Source organism: Bubalus kerabau, chromosome 1 (assembly GCF_029407905.1).
Source record: "Bubalus kerabau isolate K-KA32 ecotype Philippines breed swamp buffalo chromosome 1, PCC_UOA_SB_1v2, whole genome shotgun sequence".
NCBI lineage: Eukaryota > Metazoa > Chordata > Mammalia > Artiodactyla > Bovidae > Bubalus > Bubalus kerabau.
In genome coordinates, this window is record NC_073624.1 from 250,681,851 (window position 1) to 250,701,130 (window position 19,280).

The following is a 19,280-nucleotide window of genomic DNA, read 5'->3' on the forward strand; positions in this document are numbered from 1 at the left end:
CTCTGCCTAGGTTTTCATGTGGGTTGTAACTGTCTATTTTTTAATTTCACAGTGCGTGGACAACATACGGTGTAATGGTTTAATGACTATAGTGTTTGAAGAAAATTCCAAAGTTACTGTGCCACATATGATTAAGTAAGTGTGATAATCCTTTCTCTGACATTTTAATCAGGATCAAATTGGTGGAGAATGTAAAACCCTGAATAAAATATTACTTCACTGGGATTCAGCTTCATACTGTGAATACATTCAGCAGTAATGTGATAATTCATAATATGCCATTATAAATAATAAGACTATTGTAATGGTTTTTCAGATTCATAGTTTATTGACTCACAGCATAGAAATACAGTTTTTCATACTATTCAGAATGCCTTCCTCAGTACAAAAAGCCTATCAAAAATTTTAAGTTCAGTATATAAAGTTGTGATAGCAGATGTGTCAGAGGATGGACAAAAGTTTGGCAGATTCTTTTGCAGTCTTCTCAGTGAGTATGAATCATATTAGTTAGATTTGGTTGTAGAGACACACTGAGATTTTGAAGACATTCAACATAAATTAACTGGCTTTTCTATGGTACCGTCTACCCACAGCCTGTGTATGGATTTGCTCCAGAGGCTGTTGCTGGGGGCTTCCATCTTGCTGTCTATGTGTTTTGTTAAGAAAGCAAATCCAATGATTTAGTGTTATCACTAAGGAAACCGTAGTTTTATTTGAAGCGAGAAGTTACATCAATAACTATGTGCCATAACTCTCTTCATTAGTACTTTTGTCTCTATATACTTTTGTGTTTCCAAATTCAAAAATTGTTTTGGAAGGATTTTCAAGCTGACCAAATTGTTCCCTACTCTCATTTTCTTGGTTATTTGCAGTCCAAATTCTAAGAATAAAATGTATTTTTAAAAGTAGTCCTCTTATATCTTTCCAAAAAGTTACATGAAGCTAAGAAAATGTTTGTCTTCCATGCCTTTTATGTGGATTTTTTTTTAGGTCTGAGCTAAGACAAAAAGCAGCATCAACTTTTCTCTTCATTGCAGGTATTGATAGGTACAATTGATAGGTCCCTTCATTGTAGGCACAATGATAGGTATTTTTTGTAATTAGCATCATCCCAATGGTACAAAGTTTAAAACTTGTTAATTATTGTATCAGATGAAGGCAGAGTACATTATACTAGTGCCACAATTACTAAAGAAAATATGTAAAAAGATGACACTATTTTAAATTGCTAGTCAAGTTTTAAAATATTTTGAACAGGGTCATTTTTTTCTTTCTTTTTATGGAAGAAAAGCTGTGACAAACCTAGACAGTATGTTAAAACGCAGAGACATTACTTTGCAGACAAAGGTCCATCTAGTCAAGGCTGTGGTTTTCCCAGTAGTCATGTATGGATGTGAGAGTTGGACTATAAAGAAAGCTGAGCGCTGAAGAACTGATGCTTTTGAACTGTGGTGTTGGAGAAGACTCTTGAGAGTCTCTGGGACTTGCAAGGAGATCAAACCAGTCAATCCTAAAGGAAATCAACATTGAGTATTCATTAGAAAGACTGATGCTGGAGCTCCAATACTTTGGCTACCCGACGTGAAGAGTTGACTCATTGGAATACCCTGATGCTGGGGAAGATTGAGAGCAGGAGGAGAAGGGGGCAACAGCATGAGATGATAAGATGGCATCACTGACTCAATGGACATGAGTTTGAGCAAGCTCCAGGAGATGCTGAAGGACAGGGAGGCCTGGCTTGCTGTAGTCCATGGTGTCACAAGAGTCGGACACGACTGAGTGACTGAACAACAGCAGAGGTCATTTTAAGACTCTCATGCAGAGATTCCTTTAGCCTTACATTTTCTAGGTTTTTAAGTATAGTTTAAAAAAAAAAACAAAAAACAGATCAGGGACTTAGAATCCACTTTCCAATTCAGGGGACTCAGGTTCCATCCTTGGCCAGGGATCTAAGATACCACATGCCATGGGGCAACTAATTCCACACACCACAACTAGAGAGCACCTGTGTGCTGCAATGAAGATTTTATGTGCTGCAACCAAGACACAATGAAGCCAACAATAAATAAATAAATAAGTGTATTTTTTTCAAAGGTAGGTAAAAAGAAAAGATCAGTTAAAAATGTATAATAATAAAATTAAAACCAAGTATGGAATATTAAGTCAAAAGTTTCAAATTATGACTTAATTTTTAAGTTCACATCACCAGGCTAGTTTTCTTATTAGTTTTCTACCAGAGTTCAGTTCATTTCAGTTCAGTTGCTCAGTCATGTCCGACTCTTTGCGACGCCATGGACTGCAGCACGCCAGGCCTCCCTGTCCATCACCAGCTCCCAGAGCTTACTCAGACTCATGTCCATCAAGTCAGTGATGCCATCCAACCATCTCATCCTCTGTCGTCCCCTTCTTCTCCCACCTTCAATCTTTCCCAGCATCAGGGTATTTTTAAATGAGTCAGCTCTTCACATCAGGTGACCAAAGGATTGGAGTTTCAGCTTCAACATCAAACATCAGTCCTTCCAATGAACATTCAGAACTGATCTCCTTTAGGATGGACTGGTTGGATCTCCTTGCAGTCCAAGGGACTCTCAAGAGTCTTCTCCAACACCATAGTTCAAAAGCATCAATTCTTCAGTGCTCAGCTTTCTTTGTAGTCCAACTCTTACATCCATACATGACTCCTGGAAAAACCATAGCTTTGACTATACGGACCTTTGATGGCAAAGTAATGTCTCTGCTTTTTGATATGCTGTCTAGGCTGGTCATAGCTTTTTTACCAAGGAGCAAGCGTGTTTTAATTTTATGCCTGCAGTCACCATCTGCAGTGAGTTTGGAGCCCAAGAAAATAAAGTCTCTTACTGTTTCCACATCTATTTGCCATGAAGTGATGGGACTTATTTTAATATTTCACAAAATAATGTATATTATTTTCATTCCTTTTTTTAAAGTACTTTCTTGAAGATTAGACAGCCTTGAAATTCCAGTCTGCTTTAGAATGAGAATATGTAAGTTGGACTTGGTAGCCAACTTATAAGCTCTTGAACCTTAGGGCAGCTGCACACCTACTCTACATACACTTTGTTCAGTTAAAAAATTAATACAGATAAAAACTTTAGTTTTCTGCCTGCCTCAGTTATGACTGGCATCTCAATGCATCTTCTGTCCTGTGTGCTGGGAGTTTGACTAATTCCCATTTCCAGTTTCATTTGTAACTGCCTCCTATATAGACCAAGACTTCCCTGCATTTGGAGGGACAGAGAGGTCACTGTTATGAGTTGGAACCACTCACTAGAGAATAGAAACCTGTATCTGAGGCTGTAAGGACTTCCTATGGAAGTCACACATATTTGGATGCCCTATTCTCAACGAGGTGTATTCCCAAGGCAGAGTTTCATATATTTAGTATCTTTCTTCCTTCCATTTTCCCCTGGCTCATTGAGCCTGGTTCTCTTCAATCAGAGAAAAAGATGATTTTGCAATCTCTGTTCCTTCTGATAGTCTCCTCCGTGGTCCTGTTCTTCTCTAAATTCTATATTCTTGCCTCCCTGCACGTCTCTCTGGCTACATGCAATAAAAAAAAAAAAAAAAGATGTTTTGCAGAGTTAAAAGAAAAAAATTTATCCTATCTTAATGGCATTACTTTGCAGGGACTCACTTTTAAAACTTACTAATTACAATAGGTGATTTGGGTTTGATGTTTCAAGATTGTTTTTTAAAATGTTTACCAAAAAGGAGTTGTTATTATCATGGGAGGCTTAAGTAACACATTATATCTTCTTGAGGGCCCCTTAGGAAATAAAGTAAAATCTCTTTCAGTGTAATAAAAGAAAATTAAATAATTTCATAATATTTAATTTTTTTTTCTTTAGTTAAAATGAAACTGTAATCATAATTTTGAGAGGCAGTGGTGTAATTAGTTGTAATTTCATGTGTTGGCTACAATATATTTTTTCCTCCTAGTATTTGATTAAAGTAATTATAGTCAAAAAATGCCAAGTGCAAAACTACCATTAGAATGCAAAATCATGATATTTATTAGGTGATTATATTCCTTTAAGTGATGTTTTATACTTTATGTATTTAGGCTGAGGCTTGCTGTCTTTTCATAATAGTTGACCTCAACTTAGAGGTTAAAACAAAAAATTTTCCTAGCTTAATGGCATTACTTAGAAATGCCATTTCTAAGAAAATGGAGATTTTAGATGGGAAAATGGTGGGATAAAAAGTGATCACCTTGATTAGCAGATCCAACCAGTCCATTCTGAAGGAGATCAGCCCTGGGATTTCTTTGGAAGGAATGATGCTAAAGCTGAAACTCAGTACTTTGGCCACCTCATGCGAAGAGTGGACTCATTGGAAAAGACTCTGATGCTGGGAGGGGTTGGGGGCAGGAGGAGAAGGGGACGACAGAGGATGAGATGGCTGGATGGCATCACTGACTCGATGGACGTGAGTCTGAGTGAACTCCGGGAGTTGGTGATGGACAGGGAGGCCTGGCGTGCTGCAATTCCTGGGGTCACAAAGAGTCGGACACGACTGAGTGACTGAACTGAACTGAACTGAACTGAGACTGATTGAATTAAAGAAGTTTCTGAGGTCTTTTAACAAGGGAGGAAGATTAAGAACCAGAAAAGTAAAGTTGGTGGATGGTCACATATGAAGGACAAGAAAGAGCCATTGTATTTTCAAGAACGTCACTCGATGCTCTTCTATATATTTTCAAGATCAATGATGTGACTAGAATGAACAGGCTGCCCTTAGTTCCTCGTCAGAAGTAAGCTACTCATTTAAAATGCTCTTTCAGGCCCTCAAATGAAGTCTTCCCCTCTGCACTGAGCTTACTTTAGGGTGGGATGTTTCCAAGAGCAAGCTAAAGAAGCTATTGATTCCTTTTTATCCCAAAGAAAATAAATATATAATTTAAAATCCCTCCCAAGTACTGCAAGAGCTAATTAGGGACACTCACAACAAGCCAGCTGATTCTTAGCAAGCAACTGTCTCACTGAACCTCACTGGCCCGTAGTGTACCCTTTAATCAAGTGATGAAATCCAGCACTTCATTGATCGCCTGTTTCTGAGATGCTGCCGTGAAGGTAGACACGGGGTCTCAGACGGGAATGTGAAGGCTACGGGCAGTCTTCGCAAAGGTGTGCGTTTCTTTGAGCCTCACTTGGATTCAGCCTCAGCTTCCACGCTTTCAGTCTTATGAACTTAGCCCGGCTTCTTGACCTTTCTAACGAAGGTGCACCACGAGCTGAGGGCTCTGAGCACACCCAAGGATCCTGAGGGCTGCTGTGTGAACCTTCCCCTGAGTTTCCTGTCCACCTGGAAAGACTGCTGCAGGCTTCCAGGACAAGGGCCTCCAGGTGACAAGTTGAGGAGCAGCCAGATGGTGGTTTTATAGAATGAGAGAAACCCAGCATTGCAGGTGGGCAGGTGGAGACTGTGGAAGGGGAATCTTTAGAAGAGTTCACTGAGTATATTACATCCATTATTTTTTTAGGAAGACACTTTTTAACACTGCAGAGTATTGAAAACATAATGAAAACATAGTATTTTACACAATTGATGGTTTAAAGTGTATTCAGAATAATGGATGGCCTTCAATGCATTAATCAGCCAGAAAGAATGAAATGGATTAAGCATTCAAGGAGTTAGAAAAAGAATGACAAAAATCAACTGTAGGAAAATGTAGGAATAAAATAACTAAGAATGGAAATTAATACCTTAAAATATAGAAAAAAAAAAAACAGTAGAGCTGATCAAAGAGCTGTTTCCAGAGGAAAAAATACCTAATAATATAATATCTATTGGTTTAGTCAAGAAAAAATTGGTGGCGGGGAGGGGGGGGAGCACAGATGTACAAAATTACAAGTGAGAAAAAGAAATAACCACAGATAATAGCAGGGCTGTCTGCATCTTCCCCTCTTCCCCACCCTTCTGTGGGGAGAATGTCACCCTTACTTTTTAATCATACTTCTGATATTCTGATTTGAGGGTATAAGCCCTGCTCCTCCTAAATAGGACTTTGGCTTTAATTTCCTAATAAAATAGGATTGAATCAGAGAAAGAAGTGAAAGCAGAGTATGCTACTCTAACATAGGCCACTTTGGCATATTCATTACATTGAGCTACAGACACTTGAAAAACAGCAAATGCAGAGAAGGTTTTTCTGAACTCTTCTTATCTGCCTAAAGACAGATTCTCAAAAAGGAGCTCAATTGTCATAAATCTCCCAAGGAGTTTCACCAACCATGGAAAATTGACGGCTGTCACAGGAGAGACTAGATGTCAACATCACACCCAGGCTGTCACAAACCTTCCATCTATTCTGATACCTTCCATCTATTCTAAGGGTCCATTCATCTTTCCTAAAAATCATTTACTCTTCCCTGAGAGGCCTATACACAACCCCCACCACGCTTTCCCTATTAAGATGGCATTTAAGTCTAAGTTCTAAGCCACCTTTTTGAGTTTCTCATTTTCTCCTGGTTATCTCCCAGGGATACATGAGATATACATGTTAATAAGCTTCTTTATTTTTCTCTTGTTTATCTTTTATCACAGAGACTCAATTAAGATCTCAGGAGTGTAAAGGGAAAATTATTTCTCCTCCCCTGGAGAAGGAATCCACAGTGGAATGAATGATTCCTGTTTTCACAATTAATTCTGACCTTCCTGAACTATAAAGGCATGGTTGATGTTTTTGTGGCCCTGCCTTGTATATGTCCGAGCACATCTTTTATCAAATGCCAGGGGAAGCCTGGACATGAGTGTGCATTTACAGACCCTGAAATACTCAGGGGCTGAGGGTCAGTTATGCTCTGGTCTTGTCCTCACGTTCCTGCCTTGTGCGTAGGTCTGACGCCCGGCTTCACAAGGATGACACTGACATTTGCTTCAGTAAAACCCTCAACTCCTGCAAAGTGCCGCAGATCCGGTACGCCAGCGTGGAGCGCCTCTTGGAGAGGCTGACCGACCTGCGGTTTCTTAGCATTGATTTCCTCAACACCTTTCTGCACACCTATCGGATTTTCACAACGGCAGCTGTGGTGCTGGGGAAGCTTTCTGACATATACAAGAGGCCTTTCACCTCCATCCCCGTCAGGTAGGCCTGGGATTAGCCTGACATGAAACATGCCCCACCTGCTCACTGGGTCTCTGTGCTGATGGACAGCCCACTCTTCAGGGTCCTGGCTGGCCTTTGAGCTTACCAGACCCCCCAGTCCCCAGTAGAAGACGGTGAGGGGAGGTCACAATTCCCAAGGGAAGCAGTTTAAGTTTCCAAGTGGCCTTTGCAAGATAAAGCTATTGTTTGGAGCTTTTCTTTCTACCTTTCTTTTCTTTTTCTTTTTTTAAAAGCAACTGTGCTTTTCACATTTTAATATGCAGAAGCATCACCTGGGGACCTTGTTAAATTGCAGGCTCTGATTCAGTAAATCTGGAGTGGAGCCCAATGCCAGTGTTCCTTGTCTTTGGACACAGTTCAGTAGCAAGGGGTTAGACAAAGCCTAAAAAGTGTGTTCTTTTGGCAAGTGTATGGTATACAGCCAACATTTAAATAAAGGAATCCAGCCACAGAAGTTCTATGATAGCATGGCCTTTTAATGTAGGGAGCATGTCTTGAACGACATCAGGAGACTAATTTTTCACTCGGCCACAATCTTTTAATAGCTTTTGCTCTTGCTTTTAGGTCATTGGAACTGTTTTTTGCTACCAGCCAGAACAACAGAGGTGAACACTTGGTGGAAGGCAAATCCCCACGCCTGTGTCGCAAATTCTCTTCCCCACCTCCACTGGCTGTGTCCAGGACGTCCTCCCCAGTGAGGGCCAGAAAGCTGTCCTTGACTTCTCCCTTGAACTCAAGGATAGGCGCACTGGATCTGACCACCTCCTCGGCGTCCAGCAGCCCCACCACCACCCACAGCCCAGCTGCGTCCCCACCGCCTCACGCTGGTAAAGTGCCATTGGATCTGAGCAGAGGCCTTTCTTCTCCAGAACAAAGCCCGGGATCTGTAGAGGAGTCTGTTGATAACCCCCGCGTGGATCTGTGTAACAAGCTAAAACGAAGTATTCAGAGAGGTATTATCCTGCTACCACACCCTGGGTTTGCTGGCCCCACCATTCCTTCTGGAACCCTAGTTCCCTTTCTTTACAACTTTCCTACTTTTGCAGAGAAAGTAGAGTGAGTGCAATGGCTAATTAGAAAGTCCTGAAAGTCTCCAGCCTTTGTGGAAGGAGGGCAGGGTTAGCTGCCTTCTGTAGTAAAAGGCCAATTGTAGTCAATTGTCTATGGAAGGATAGTATCATCTAGATGATTATCACTGGAAGGTTCTTAGTGGAATTTGATTAAGGCTGGTTGGCTAAAGAGCACAGCCCAATATTTGGCATAGAGGCAAGTTGCAAACACCCTCATCCATGACCTCGAGCCCCAGAGCCTTCTCCTCCTCCAGTGTCCATCTTAAGCACCTGTACTGCTTCCGGCCTTTCCTTGCTTAGGATGACAACCTAGCCTGGAAGCATTAAGATGACTTCTTCAGTTTAGTTTCCAAGGCAACACTCCATATTACGACAGAGATATAGGGAAAAAATAAAGTCTGAGACAGCGTTTACTGTCCATGACACAACCAAAGCGGTTTTTAGAAATGTGAATTAGATCATCTGGTTCCAAAGACTTCCCATCATACTTAGAATAAAGTATAATCTTCCCAAGGCCTTCAGATCCTATGAGATTTGGATGCTGTCTCTCTAATCCCTGCTTCTGCCATTCTTCTTCATCTTCTTGGCTACAGTCACACTGATTTCCTTTTTGTGTCTCAAAAACTCCTGGGTCCTTACTGCCTCATGACCTTTGCACTTGCTTATGCCCCTGCCTGGGCAGTCTTTTCTGCCTGGGCAGTCTTTTCCTACAGAAGCTCATGAGATCAGCAGTCTTGTCTGTCTTGTTCACTTCTGTACTGTCAGGGCGTTGGCCAGTGCCTCACAGATTGTAAATTTTTGTTACGTGAATAAATCAAGCAAAACACTCAGGGGACTAATTAGGGACTGCCGTGACACATCTCGGTACCCGTCTCAGCTTCGTACAGCGTAAGGGTTGCAGGAAATGAGCCTAGCCTTGTTCTTTTACAATCCAGTGTTTCTGTGATGAACAGAATTTAACAGCCAAATTAGCAAACAGCTTCTTTGTAAACTACACAGTGACTGATTTGTTTGCTGATAACATAATAAAAAATTGGGCAATAAGTCAGGCAAATTGTCCAAATTTTAAGGAGGAGTACTGAGACGGAAGCATAGATTCCTGCTTTCTACCTGCTTGAAGCTTCTATGCACTTTCTAGCTCAGATCATTTAAATCAGCTTTCCGAGTGAAGTGCTTTGTGGAATTTTAACTGGAGTGGTTGTCAAGATCAAAAGTAGCACCCTTTTAAACAAGAAATTCTTTAAGTTGACACATTAGCAACTAAGGAGGATGAAAGGGGAAAGATAATTTAAAAAGTCATTAGAACAACAAGCCGCAGCAGAATCACGATGGATTTCTCTTGGGAATAGTGAGGCAGTGCACAGGCTGACAAGTGCATCCGGGGTTTGATCCAGAACAGTGCTTGGGAGTCTCTGTGGAGGGAGTGACTTTGGGAGGCTTAGTTCAAATCTCCTCTCTGGGTCAGAGCAGCCTGGGAATTACTGGAACTTCCCAGAATATAGAAAGTTCTTTCTCCTCCATTATTGGATTGTATTAAATGAGAGAGGAGGAATCTGGAGGTTAGTCTGGATTCTCATGTCATTTTGAGTTAGCAGAGCTTTAGGAATAGCATTTCAGTGTTAGACATTGGTGGCTCCAAGACTTTGTTTGGAGACTGGGATTGGAACAGGGTAAGGTTGTTCAGGAGTCATTGTGACCTCCTTCTCTGCATGTTGCTGTGCTACAGGATCCACAGTGGTAAATAAGATGGTGCCCTGGCCCCTTATATGTAGTTCTCTGGAGAAGGTAAGCAAACACAGGTGGTTCAAGATGTATAGATGGAGGGCTCAGGAAGGTGAAAAGCAGGGGAGATCATGTTTGGTTGAGCAGAATTTGCAGGTGTCATTGACGTCAGCCAAGAAGAATGGACAAGTGGGCTGCTCGGAGGAAATAGGCAAACTCATGGCCAAAGAGCACCTATGAGCAAAGGGCTGCTGGTAACCCCCAGTGGTGAAAGCCATTTCTGAGAGCAGGAGTGGTCACAGCTTGTGAAGTGACAGCTTTTGTCCAGTTTGGACACCATGTGAAGCTCTGCAGAGTAGACCCTGTTACTAGTCTTCCTGCTTTCTAGTATCTAGCAACTATTTAAAACTCTCCTAAAAAGTTCTCCTTTCTCTCCTACTTCTTCTTTTTGGCCATCTTAGCCATTAAGTGTACAGATCAGTAGTGTTAAGTATCAATATATTCACATTATTGTACAATACACAGAACTTTTTCCTCTTGCAAAACTGAAACTATGTACCCATTGAACAACTCCCCATTTCTCCCTCCCCCAGCCCTTGGCAGCCACCATCTTATTTTTGTTTCTGTGAGTTTGATTACTTCTTGTATTGTATATAAGTAAAACCACACAGTATTTGCCTTTTTGTGACTGGCTTTTTCATGTAGCATAATGTCCTCAAGGTTCATCTTTGTTGTAACACGTGCCAGGGTTTTCTCCTTTTCTAAAGCTGAATAGTATTCCTTTGTATGTGTATTCCATATTTTCTTTATCCATCCCTCTCTTGATGGACTTTTGGGTTGTTTCCCTCTCTTGGTTCTTGTGAGTAATACCGCAGTGTACACGTGTATGCAGATCCTCTTCAAGACGCTGCTTTCAGTTCTTTTGCATATATACCCAGAAGTGAGATTGCTAGATCATATGGTAATTCTGTTTCTAATTTTTTGAGTAAATTTTTGTTTTTGATAGTGCCGACACCATTTACCATTCCCATCAACAGAGTACAGGGTTCCAGTTTCTCTGCATCCTTGTCAACACTTAGTATTTTCTGTTCTTTTGATAGTGGCCTTCTAATGGGAGCATGGTAAGAATCTTTCTCCTTTTTTGCGATTTTCTAGAGATTGCATTTTAACTTGGCTAGGGCCTGATAGTATAGATAGTAACTTCTTTCTTTAATAGAGGAGCAAAAGAAAAATCTATTCCTTTCTGCATTATATACTAAGTACGTGTTATAGTTCTGAAGGCCCTCAGTCAAGTTGCCCCTTACCCATAATAATTAATTTTTAGACTTTTATTTGCACATAAATTGTTCCACAGTGGGCACCAAGTTCCTAGTTCTGGTCTTCCAGGCCCAAGCCCAGAGTGCATGTGATGGTCCAATGCTACATCATAACATCTGTTTGGCCTACTGTCTCACATAGAGGTGTGATCACTGGCAGGAATCAGTGGCTTTTCCCCAAGAGTAATGAGGTGGAAAAAGTTTAGAACTGGGGAGACAAGATAAATGAGAAAGGGCCAAATCAAGCTCCCAGGGCAAGATGCTAACAGACTGCCAGAGGTGGGAATGTTGTGGGCACAGCTAGTGGCACCTGGAGACCTCATTATGTGGCAGCTCAGGTTGTTTCTGACCAGGGCCCAGCAGATGGTGAGGGCCCATGGACAAAGGTGAGGCAGAAATATTAGGATCTTTCTCACATTAGAGAAAAACCAAAGTTATGGGCTTACTACTTCTGTATCTCCACTGGATTTCCCCCAAACAAATGATATGCAGTTAGAGTTTCAGGGGTCAGTTTATTCACATGGCTTGTGGGGTAGAGATAGGATTTTGTGGTTCTCCAGTCAAGGTTAAATGCAGAGCCATCTTGCTGTGGAGGTGGGGTTGTTCAGGATTGTGTCCATGCATGGCCATGGCACTTGTTAGCCCGTGAAAACCTACCTCAGCTCCAGAGATGTCCAGTCCTCTCCCCAGTGTCCAGCGTGTCGTAGTCACGACTACCCACTGACACATCCCCCCTTTTCTCTCATTTTTACTATAATTACCACCCCCCTAACAATCCTTCCCTTGCATGTGTGCTAAGTCACTTCAGTTGTGTCCGACTCTTTGTGACCCTATGTATTATAGCCCACCAGGCTCCTCTGTCCATGGGATTCTCCAGGCAAGAAAACTGGAGTGGGCTGCTGTGCCCCCCTCCAGGGGATCTTCCCCACCCAGTGATCGAACCTGTGTCTCTTAGATCTCCTGCATTGGCAGGCAGGTTCTTTACCACAAGTGCCACCTGGGAAGGCCCATCATTCCCTTAAATACTTTGTTTCTGGCCACTTCTTTGCATCTTGATTTCTTTTCCTTTTCGGGTAGCTGTCTTCTGATGATTTTTAATGTATTTACTTCCCATATTGTTCTTCAAAGTATAAAAGATGTAACTCAGAGAGGCACATGGTACGCTGGATTAAAAATCAAATAGATAAAGAAATAGGCAATGAAGAAAAATTGTTGAACAAACAAATGCTGTGTGGTTTTCTCCAGTTCCTGGAATCATTCTGATTTTGGTTTTGAGTGTAATCAATTACAGGATTCATACAGACAACTAAGAATAGACTGGTCTGCAGGCACATATTTTCTTGCTCCTGAGACTTGAGAATAATTTATCCTGTGGATCCTCATAAAGGAAACACTGTGAATAGAAAGTTTAGACATAATACTGAGGTCTAGGGAGCTCTTGGGCATTTTTCTGAAGGGTGAAACGAAGGAATTATAGATTTAGTTTTTCCTTTTATTTTGCATTGGTATATAGGCAGTACCGATCATGAATAGTTCCAGAAAAGTCATAGATGAAACACTTTACTTCAGCATCAGCCTGACAATATCAGTGTGTGTGTGTGTGTGTGTGTGTGCACGCGCGCGCGCGCGTGTGCGTGTACACAATGTCTGTAGAAGCCAAGAGTGCTGCTGTGTTAACTCTGCTGTCTAATCTTGAAAATTCCAGTTGGCAAAGTAAATGGAGACAATGATCTCTCTGTAATTTGAAAGATGTTTGTGTGTGCTTTGCATAATGTTGACACTTTAAACAGTCAGCAAACTTGAGTAAGAAGTCTGTGCCCGGAGTTTATACATTTTCTGCTGTTCACCTCAGGATGCAACTTTCCAAACCTCATTGCACAAGATCAGCTTCACTGTTGGGTCTGTAGTGGGGCCATGGGTCCTCTCACTGCTCTCTGGCTAGACAGTTGCAGGGTGCTGTCTTTGAAAAATGCTAGTAACCTTTGTCCGATTTTATTGTCATTGAAGTTATAATGCCAGCCTTGCCATCTTTCCTGGCAAGAGAACTTCAAATGACATGAAGGGAAAAAAGAGAAACAGGAGCTATCCCTCATCTCAGTGAGGCTCTGAACTTGTAAGGGAAGAGTAATGCAGTTGGTTTCACCTCTACTAATCCCCAGATGTGTTCCAGGCTCACTCAACATTCATTCAGTTCAGTTCAGTCACTCAGTCGTGTCTGACTGTTTGCGACCCCATGAATCACAGCATGCCAGGCCTCCCTGTCCATCACCAACTCCGAGAGTTCACTCAGACTCATGTCGAGTTGGTGATGCCATCCAGCCATCTCATTCTCTGTCGTCCCCTTCTCCTCTTGCCCCAATCCCTCCCAGCATCAGGGTGTTTTCCAATGAGTCAACTCTTCACATGAGGTGGCCAAAGTACTGGAGTTTCAGCTTTAGCATCATTCCTTCCAAAGAAATCCCAGGGCTGATCTCCTCCAGAATGGACTGGTTTAGTGGTCTTCTTTCTTCCTTCTAGAAAGGCCCCACCTTCTGCTATCTTGAATTCTTCTAAAAAGCACAAATTTCAGCCCAACACACATTCAGATTCCACCCAGTGGTGGGATATCAACAAAATATAACCCACAGTGGAGAAGAGAGGAGAACCACGGGGGCCTGAGCATGGTGTTTAGGTCTCTTAGTCCATCAGCGTTCTCTTGGGCCCTGGCTATGCCACACAGTCTAAGCATTGCCTCTCGACCCACATCACTAGTGTCTGTTTCTTTGTTCTTAGTTTGAAAATTGCCTGCCTGTGGGTTGAAAGTGCTCCCAATTTTAGCATTTGTTTTGAGCCCACATCTGCCCACTCGTTCTGCAGGCAAAGCTGTTTGCAGGGATTGATTGAACGTGAACCTGCCAGAAGGAAACGCTTCTTTCCCCCGCACTGTGCTGGTGTGATTTTTCCTCTCTGTAGGTGCCCGTTTGCTTACAGTGTTACTCTGCTTTTCTGTTCTTTCAGTGGACTTTCCGAGCCCTGTCCAGCTCTCGCACTGGGAAGTTTTTTGGTTCAGTGTAATTGCTGACTAAATGATTTGCTCATTTGCCTCAGAGGAATGAATGCTTGAATCAGACCGAGGACACACGTTTGATATTCTGCTTGCTCTTGCAGAGCAGATGCCTTCTATTACTGAATTTTGAGGGACTTATTTAGAAAATAATAAAACTAACAGCTAAGCACTGATTTTTTTTTTGTCTCCATCCTGCATCATTGCCAGCTTGACTGTAATTATGTCATTCAAGGAAAGATTCTAACCATTTCCCTTCCCTGGCCCCTTTGTGTTTCAGAAGAGCTGAATTTGGGCCATATTTCTAAAGAAGTGAATCACATACAAGTGTAAAAATGGTTTTATGTGGAGTCATTAGGAATTTTGTCGAGTTTGTTGAATGAAATCTTGAATGGAATGGTAAAAGGAGTCGAGAATAATTCTGCTGATAAAGATAATGGAAAATTAGTGGAGGTGGTGCAGTTTTTATCAGTTGATGCAAAGCCCAAGGAAAAAGAAATCAAAGAGTTGTTAGAAGTTTATGAAATTTTTGTAGTGCTTTTCCTTAAAATAACACACATGAAGTTGTAGTTTTACCTGGTTAACAAGTTAGTGCAAGGGATGTGGTAATAGCTTGAATGTGACCCTGAAATGATGTTTCTTTTACTCATGGGATGTTACCTGCAGTGAAGAGACTCAAATTATCTTAAAACCTCTCAACTTGCATTATAAAAATTTCCACTGGCCTGCTGCTTATCTGAGCGCTAGGGCATTAGAACTTTCTGGAAGGATGGGAAAATGTTCTGTACTGTAGCCACTAACCGCATGTTGTGTATCGTCAGCATTCTGCCAGGAGGAGTGGCTTGACATCATGATCAGTTCAGTTCAGTCTCTCAGTCGTGTCCGACTCTTTGCGACCCCATGGACTGCAGCACGCCATGCTTCCCTGTCCATCAATAACTCCTGGAGCTACTCAAATTCATGTCCATCACTTAGGTGATGCCATCCAACTAGCTCATCCTCTGTTGTCCCCTTCTCCTCCCACCTTCAATCTTTCCCAGCATCAGGGTCTTTTCCATTGAGTCGGTTCTTCGATATCATGATAAAGTCCTTAAAAAATACAGACTAGTATGAAATGCTTATTATCCATAAGGAACTTTTGTGTTTCCATGCATGATACTAACAAGAAGCTCTTGAATTCATAACCTGGTTGTTAAAATGTGTGATGTTTTAAAGCAGCAGTCCTCGAGTCTGCGCCGGTGGACCGAGCAGGTGTGGACAGCTCCCCCGCAGCCGATGCCGCAGAACTGTCACCTTGCAGATCGCCCTCAACTCCTCGGCACCTCCGCTACCGCCAGCCTGGAGGTGAGCACTCAGGAAGGGACTCAGAAATATGCAAGTTGGAGATGATTCTAGCTCCTGAATCTTTTGTTTACCTTACCATTTCAGTTTCCAAATATTTTTCAGTCTCAGTTATGAAAATTAATTGGAAGCAAATGTTACCATGGGAGCAAGTAGTGGAACATAAATGATTAGAGAAAATGTCACTAATATAACCAATATTTACTTGACCACCATCATTGCGTGGTATTTTGTGTGGAGTAACCTGAATCGCAGGTTAATCTCTAAGCCTGTTCTTGGTTGCCAGTTGATTGAATGTCAGTGCTGGTTTTGCCAAAGAGTTCCCAGACTCTGATGACCTTACGATGAATCCCAGTGTAGTCTGTATTAAATAGGTTCGTCTGGGACACAAAACTGCGGGGTGACCTTATTAAGAACAGTATTTTAGCTAAAGTAATGTCCAGTTGCCTGGGACACCAGTCTTCATTATTGTTAGTGGCAGAATCTGGTATATTTTCTATTACAAAAATTATAAAATATTATCCCATAATTTGTTTTAAAATATACCATTTCTAATTGAAGGGAAAACCATCAGAGCAAAAGATAGAAAACTTTTATCTCCCCATCGCTCAAATAAATATAAGTCCAAATAACAGTTGTTTTTGAAATGTCTCCTTTTTTCTCAAGACAATTATTTCAAATTGGAAGGGAAAATTATTCACTTGTGAAAGCAGATTCACCCCAAGTAACCTAAGTAAATGTAGATGTTTTCTGACTTTCATACTTCTACTTCAAGTAAGGCAGTTTAGCAAAAAACAGAGTGCTTGGCTGCAAATGATCATTTCATTTGTAGCTTCAGCAACACAGTGGAAGCTGTCATTTCCATCAGCTCCAAGAGAAGCTAGCCTGGGTGGACCATTGTCAGCAGAATTGCCCTGATGGATATTAGCTCTTGAGGAGTGGGACTGATTTTGGGCTCCTGATTAGTCATGGGTCACCCTGACATTTGGGTACTTCTGGAAAACCGATGTAACAAGTTAGACTTTTCTGCCTTGTTATGAGACTACTATGGGATTGGCCAAATCTCTTTACTGTTCTTAGAGCCTTGATCAGTCCAGGCCTTGGCAACTTCCGTGACCATTGCCATGTCAGACAGACTCCCTTGAGTTCATTATTAACCTGGAAGAATTTGGGGTCAAACTATATGGAAGCAAAATTTTACCAAGGCAAGAGTTATTTAAGTGCTATCCACTTGGATACTATCATTAGAGCTCTGTTTTATGGTCTATTTTCATATGTTTATATTCATTTAAAATTCTTTAAATTTATATAGGCATTATTTGAAAATCCTCATCCTGTTTGTGGATTAACTAAGTCCTTTGTTTCTTTCCTGATCCAACCAAATCCCAGAGATGCAGGAAGGAAAACACAGTCTGTGATGATATGGAGGATCCAAATAGTGACAGCAGCCCGCGTTTTCTCACTGTGTAGCTGAAATTTTGCCCATTCATCTGTCTCCTTGCCCACCTGGTTCCACAAATGTTTTCAGGCTATAGCTGAAGGAGAGGGTAGAGGTGTTTTGTGCTTTAGTGCTTAGGCACATTAAGCAGCTCTTTGCTTCCCCTTTTATTTATTTTAAGCATGACTATATGACTTTAGAGGCAAACTAATAAAACCACAGAATCACAGAAAAGCCACAGAAGAAATGAACCATCTTCACTAAAAGCCTGAACGAGAAAAACAGTGAGATTGGCATCAACATTATCAAGTGCTGTGTATAAATATCTGAGAAGTGAGAGGGGGTACAAAAACGTGCTCAGTGCATCCTTCAATATGAGAGCCCATCCTCCTTTCTAAGGGTGCTTTGAGAAGAAAATTCTTATCTGTAACATGTAGAATATTAAAAAATATATATATTTTTATATTGAGATAAAATTCATATACCATAAGATTCACCCTTTTAAAGTGTGCAGTTCAGTGGTTTTATATATTCACAAGGCTGAGCAACCATAACCAATCAGATATTGGTTATGGTAACCAATATGGTAACTCAATCCAGATATTTTCATCACCCCTGCTAGAGAAATCCTGTACACATCAGTGGTCACTTCCCATTCTCATCCCCCCACACACCTGGAAACCACTAATTTACTTTTTGTCTCTATGTATTTACCTATTATGGACATTTTATATAAATGGGATCATATAATACGTGAGTTTTTGTGACCAGCTTTCACTTAGTATGATGCTTTCAAGGTACATTCATGTTGCGGTATGTATTACTACTTCATGCCTTTTGTGGCTAAATCATATTCCCTCACATGGGAATTTTTGATTTGGCTTATCATTTCATCAGTTGGGGGAGATTTGGCTGTTTTTACTTTTTGGCTATTATGAATAATACTGCTGTGAATGTTTGTGTAGAAGTTTTTGTATAGACGTATGTTTTCATTTCTCTTGGGTCTATAACTAGCATGAACTGGTTGATATAGAATCTTGTTATTTGCCTATTAATAAGGACAACACAGGGTATTTGACCCAACCCTTCATTCAGTGCAGGAATGAAAATGAGAATTTTCATTATGTAATATTATGCATCTGCCTCACCATGCCATTCCCATTCTTTTTAAATAACCAGGACAGACGGCTGACAACTCCCACTGCTCTGTTTCGCCGGCCTCTGCTTTTGCAATCGCTACGGCTGCAGCAGGACACGGAAGTCCACCCGGTGAGTAGGGGCGAGCTGCCGAGCGCTTGGCAATTAATTGCCCAGACCTCTGGCAATTTATGGTAAATCAGTGGTCCTCGCCTGCCAGCATCTTGATAATACACTGGGCAGCTTCTTAAAATTGCAGATTCCCAGCTTCCTAGTCTAAGTCAGTGTGTCTTGGTGTAAGACTGTCTTTTAAATAAACACCTGCAGGTAAGTCTCATACAGGTAGCCTATGCTTTAACACTTTCAAGAACTTCCATATCAGAACAGGATGTGTTATTTCTCTTATGTTGTATTAGCAGAGTTCTTTAACCTTTTAAGCCAAATTGTTGAGAACACATGTTTCCCTTTTAATTGAGTACGGTGCTAAAAGCGTATGCATGGTGGGAGGGAAGGCTTGTGGAGGGGTGGGAGAGGAGAGAGGGATCTATGGCTTTACTGGACTCATAATTCATTTCCAGTAGCTCTGTGGTGCTGAATTGTTGTCAGTTAATTTTCAAGGTAAAGAAGTACCTAAAAGAAAAGCACAGTATTTTAAGTAGATGAAAAATTATATTTATTATCTCTGTCCTCTTTTCTTATGTGCAAGAAGGGCATTATGTTAAAATAAATCTGTATGTGGTTTAAACAATCCTCTTGCTGTGAGTTCCTTCACCTAAACTAACTCCATGGGTTCTGGAAGTGATGATATATTTTATTAATTAGTAATTACTCATTAACAATGGACAAAAAAAGGATATTTCCAAAGCCTGTGAACCTGTATTAAACAGTTGTAACTGGTAGGTGCTGTCTGGGTGAAATCTTTCTAAACTGATGTCAGAACAGAGAGATATTCTATAATGAACACGAATTACCATGGTAATTATATATATATATATATACATATATTTATATATCCCATCTGAATGGAAAATCTTTGCAGATTGATGACATTCCACATCTTAAATATTTTACCACACACACTTCA

At 41.1% G+C, this 19,280-nt stretch overlaps 1 protein-coding gene across 9 annotated transcripts in view; it reads left to right on the forward strand.

Annotated features, from left to right (window-relative positions):
- Positions 1-19,280, forward strand: part of RASGRF2 (Ras protein specific guanine nucleotide releasing factor 2) — a 260,807-nt gene that overhangs the window by 136,274 nt on the left and 105,253 nt on the right. For 8 of the 9 annotated variants that reach the window (XR_008707844.1, XM_055562907.1, XM_055562886.1 and 5 more), the window contains exons 13-17: positions 53-135; positions 6,860-7,108; positions 7,694-8,082; positions 15,496-15,624; positions 18,239-18,328. Coding sequence is in view for 8 of the 9 variants with exons in the window: in XM_055562907.1 (XP_055418882.1) it covers positions 53-135; positions 6,860-7,108; positions 7,694-8,082; positions 15,496-15,624; positions 18,239-18,328 (940 nt within the window). In the remaining variant the exon portion in view is untranslated. The remainder of the gene's footprint in view (positions 1-52; positions 136-6,859; positions 7,109-7,693; positions 8,083-15,495; positions 15,625-18,238; positions 18,329-19,280) is intronic. The other variant, XM_055562899.1, reaches the window with a different exon arrangement.